This window comes from Sinocyclocheilus anshuiensis, unplaced genomic scaffold (genome assembly GCF_001515605.1).
Source record: "Sinocyclocheilus anshuiensis isolate Anshui unplaced genomic scaffold, SAMN03320099.WGS_v1.1 scaffold479, whole genome shotgun sequence".
NCBI lineage: Eukaryota > Metazoa > Chordata > Actinopteri > Cypriniformes > Cyprinidae > Sinocyclocheilus > Sinocyclocheilus anshuiensis.
The window spans coordinates 274978-279858 of record NW_015551042.1 but is presented as its reverse complement, the minus strand read 5'-3'; the positions used below and the strand labels follow the sequence as shown (position 1 = coordinate 279858).

At 38.5% G+C, this 4881-nt stretch overlaps 1 protein-coding gene across 4 annotated transcripts in view; it reads left to right on the top strand.

Annotated features, from left to right (window-relative positions):
- LOC107661524 (dual specificity protein phosphatase CDC14A-like) overlaps nt 1-4881 on the top strand; it is a 39072-nt gene that overhangs the window by 31079 nt on the left and 3112 nt on the right. For 2 of the 4 annotated variants that reach the window (XM_016451150.1, XM_016451149.1), the window contains exons 13-15: nt 3292-3339; nt 3814-3867; nt 3961-4189. In XM_016451150.1, coding sequence (XP_016306636.1) covers nt 3292-3339; nt 3814-3867; nt 3961-4189 — 331 coding nt within the window. Of the gene's footprint in view, nt 1-3291; nt 3340-3744; nt 3868-3960; nt 4190-4881 lie in introns of those variants that run through there. The other 2 variants (XM_016451152.1, XM_016451153.1) reach the window with 2 other exon arrangements.

The following is a 4881-nucleotide window of genomic DNA, read 5'->3' as shown; positions in this document are numbered from 1 at the left end:
GTCATTTTAACTGAAACAGGAAGACAGGGCGGGACATACCGAGCAGCCCCGCCCCCTTTTTAAATTAGCCAATAGCGTTTTGTTTATATCTGCACTGAGTCAGAGCCGTTGAGCTCGGTAAAGCCGCATTTGACAGCCACAGTCTAATAGATTACCCCCTAGATTAAATATGAAACTCTTAGTAAAACAAAATAGTGATCATAATCATGCTGAGACTGTGTAGTTTTAAAAGTGTTTAATATATGCCGACTTGTGCATATGATCCGCTCCGTGCAATCGCGTCTCTGGACTGGAGCCAAAGTCCGGATCAGACTGTGCACGCTGCCGCGGTTCCCGTGAAACAACGTGAAACCAGACCTCATTTGCACCAATCGAAAGCATATTTACACTATCTGAATCGTTCCCTATCGCCTACATTATACACTATGTGCCATTCACCGTACAGGAAATACTACACTGTGAACAAGCGACCAATCTCAGTCGCAGCTTTAGCGTCTATTTATAGTGTAGGGGGCGGGCGCTTCGGCTTCTAGAGAGCGTTTGATTGGTCAGAAGATTTGATGAGAAAATGAAGTACGTTGTGACGTCAAAAAAATCGTTGAGCCGTTTTGGAGGAAGTGACGAACTAAAAGCTTTGAATGCTTATATATTCTAAATGCGAATTTTGTCACTGTTTTGGAGCACACTGCCTTATAGATAACCTTAAGACTAACCTATTGATACTAACACCCAAAAAACTTCCAAAAAACAGTGGAAGAAACTACTCCTTTTAGTCATAAAGATAATCGGAATTGTAAAAGGTTTGCTTTTATTTGTGTACGTTCACGATAAAAACAAATCTTTGTGCTTTTGTAAAATAAATAGCCTAAAGAAAAATAGGATCCCGCTTTCTGCCGTCTTGGTTTCCTTTCGCGCACCACAAAAATGAACCGAAACTCTGCATACTACTTGTTGAACAATTTTTCTTTCATTTTCTTATTTCATTATTTATTTTTTTCAGTCATTTATCAAAATATTTAAAAAGGTTTGCTGCATGGTTTAAATATGCTACGCGTATAAAACAAATGTTTTTTTAGGGGGAAAAAAACACAAGTCGCGTATAAGTGGCATTTTATGCCGACGCAAAATGTTTACAAACATTATAATAAACACTGTAAACATAGCTAGGCTGTTTTAGTTCCCCTCACTCCACAACAAATCCTTTCAGTTAACAGTATTTAGAAAAGAACAAGAATTAAAAATATTAGAAGCTATAGCTATATAAACGAATTAATTTAGGCTAAAACGAAACTGAAACAATGCTGGGTCTCTCATTCGACACAAAATCAAATGTTTCAATATTCGCGATGTATTTGAATGCCAAAATATTATTTATTATGTAGCCTACTTCACTCGCGTTCCAATATCCACGTAAAACTAAATGTTTTGCATAACATCACGGCGGTACGGTGATAACGCTTAACGGCACGGATTTTACTACATCTTTAAACTGAGCAGTGTGTTTTTTCCATATGTTTGACTGACTGTTTTATTATGATAATGAACAGGCTGCATTGTCAAGGTAGCAAAGCTTAAAGGTCCCCTGAAGTGCCTTGAAACACGCAGCGTTATTCTATGTGGTGACGTAATTTCAACTGAAACAGGAAGACAGGGCGGGACATACCGAGCAGCCCCGCCCCCTTTTTAAATTAGCCAATAGCGTTTTGTTTATATCTGCACTGAGTCAGAGCCGTTGAGCTCGGTAAAGCCGCATTTGACAGCCACAGTCTAATAGATTACCCCCTAGATTAAATATGAAACTCTTAGTAAAACAAAATAGTGATCATAATCATGCTGAGACTGTGTAGTTTTAAAAGTGTTTAATATATGCCGACTTGTGCATATGATCCGCTCCGTGCAATCGCGTCTCTGGACTGGAGCCAAAGTCCGGATCAGACTGTGCACGCTGCCGCGGTTCCCGTGAAACAACGTGAAACCAGACCTCATTTGCACCAATCGAAAGCATATTTACACTATCTGAATCGTTCCCTATCGCCTACATTATACACTATGTGCCATTCACCGTACAGGAAATACTACACTGTGAACAAGCGACCAATCTCAGTCGCAGCTTTAGCGTCTATTTATAGTGTAGGGGGCGGGCGCTTCGGCTTCTAGAGAGCGTTTGATTGGTCAGAAGATTTGATGAGAAAATGAAGTACGTTGTGACGTCAAAAAAATCGTTGAGCCGTTTTGGAGGAAGTGACGAACTAAAAGCTTTGAATGCTTATATATTCTAAATGCGAATTTTGTCACTGTTTTGGAGCACACTGCCTTATAGATAACCTTAAGACTAACCTATTGATACTAACACCCAAAAAACTTCCAAAAAACAGTGGAAGAAACTACTCCTTTTAGTCATAAAGATAATCGGAATTGTAAAAGGTTTGCTTTTATTTGTGTACGTTCACGATAAAAACAAATCTTTGTGCTTTTGTAAAATAAATAGCCTAAAGAAAAATAGGATCCCGCTTTCTGCCGTCTTGGTTTCCTTTCGCGCACCACAAAAATGAACCGAAACTCTGCATACTACTTGTTGAACAATTTTTCTTTCATTTTCTTAATTTATTATTTCAGTAAAAATATTTCTCGTATAGGCCTATTTATTATTATATTAATATATTTTTATATTATTAGGAAAAATAACCGAAATGAACATCCCTAAACACTTCAGTTTGGATGCGTTGAGTTTTTGTAGCTTGATTTGTCAGTCTTTGCTGTCTCTCGGTGCATTAACTGCATTTTGCTCAAGCACTTGTGAATATGTAATATGTATGTCATGCATTGATAATTGTATTTTGCTCTCCTTATCTGTCCTTACTTTATAACACTGCACACAATCTAATCATTAATTCAGTAAACGTATGAACAGTATCTCGCACGTTACATAACTGGATGATTTTTGATGTATGTAGCCTACATGTGTTTGCTGTCAGAGGACGATGATCCGGATGATCAAGGTTTTTCTCTCTCCATCCGGTCGTCTTATAAAGTTTTTCTGCTTCGTGTATCTCATTTGAGGCTTTAAAGGATGATTTTGTATCAAATGCTACGCGTGTGAACAGACGTGATTGTAATGTCGTATAACGGGAGGGATGTCGAATCATTCTGCGGCTTCTCTCTCTGCATGTGTGACGCTCTGTCTGTGCATCAGAGACACCAACGCATCTAATGCATCAAATGTCTGTCCTTTTTTTTTGTCCTTTTGCATGTTTTCGTCACACTGAACTTTTGTTTTTTCTTTATCTGCAGGTTAGAAGAAAATACAATACAGTCCAAATCAACATCAAGGTCGTTAAGGTAACTTTTCTTTTTTTATTTAAATGTTTTTTAATGCATCAAGGTAACTTTAAGTAAGATTTTCATGCATTATTTTATATTTATAATACTTTTTATTTTATTATATTTTGCATATTTTATCATTTTTTTGTGTTATTTTATATTGTGTATATAACTGATATAGTAATGATCATATTTCATTATCATGCATGTTTATTTTATGTTATAATATATAATTCTTACTTATTTTAACATAAAATTGTATATTTTTCAAATAAATTTTTATTTTAAAATTGATCTTATGTTTTATGCATAATGTATATTAATGTTATTTTATTTTTATGATTTCATCTATATTTCATTATTATTAATAATTTATTTTATTACATTTGTTATTTGTTTGACATGTTATATATTGTTTAACAGAATTATTCTGCAATTACGTGTGCAGGATTGTAAATCTGTCATATAATCTGTAAAATATCTTCCATATAGCTCAGATAAAAGGAAAAGAACTCGGGCTTCTCTTGGATCCATCAGGGCCACTAGGTAGGTATTTCACAATCCTTTTGCATTAAAATCGCTACAGCGTCTTGAGCAAGTCTGACGTTCATATTCACAGTTGATGTTTTCCTTTCACAGCCCTTTACATTCAAGGCTCGCTAAATCTTTAGGCAGCTTGCACGTAACGGCCTGTGAAAAGGATCACGTGTTTTCTGACGTTAGCGCTGGCTCAGTGGCCAACAGTAATTTCATCAAGCAGTCGAACTTAAAGCACTTAAGCCCAGTGAACAGTCAGCCGCACGCAGCCCAGAGATCCTCTGCTGTTTCACTGCAGCTCTGTTGCCACAGTCTGAGTTCCCTCGGCTCAGTAAGTGTAAAGCGGCCCTCGTGATCCGGGCTCTAACCGTCTCGTCTTCAGCTTTCCTGCATGACTCTGACGGGAAGAGCGGGCGTCTCTCGCCTTTGCTTGCACACTGTCTTCTGCTGATGGATGATTGATGTTAAACGACTCTTACAAAATCCCAATCGCTCTCGGTCTGTGAGCATGACTCTGAGCCGTTTACACCTGGTTGTAACGTGCGTCTCGTATGCATCAGATTTATGTGTGAATATATTTAGGATTTTAAAGGGGTCCTATTATGCTTTTTCACTTTTTCAACTTTAGTTAGTCTGTAATGTTGCTGTTTGAGAATAAAAAAAAATCTGCAAAGCTCAAAGTCAGCTTCAAAAGGAGATATTTTATTCAGGCGGCTATGGTAACCCCTTACAACCCCATGCCCAGCTAACCAATCACAGCACACACTGGCCCAGCTAACCAATCACAGCACACACTGGCCCAGCTAACCGATCACTGCACACACTGGCCCAGCTAACCGATCAACACTGGCCCAGCTAACCGATCACTGCACACACTGGCCCAGCTAACCGATCACAGCACACACTGTCCCGGCTAACCGATCACAGCACACACTGGCCCAGCTAACCGATCACAGCACACACTGGCCCAGCTAACCGATCACAGCACACACTGGCCCAGCTAACCGATCACAGCACACACTG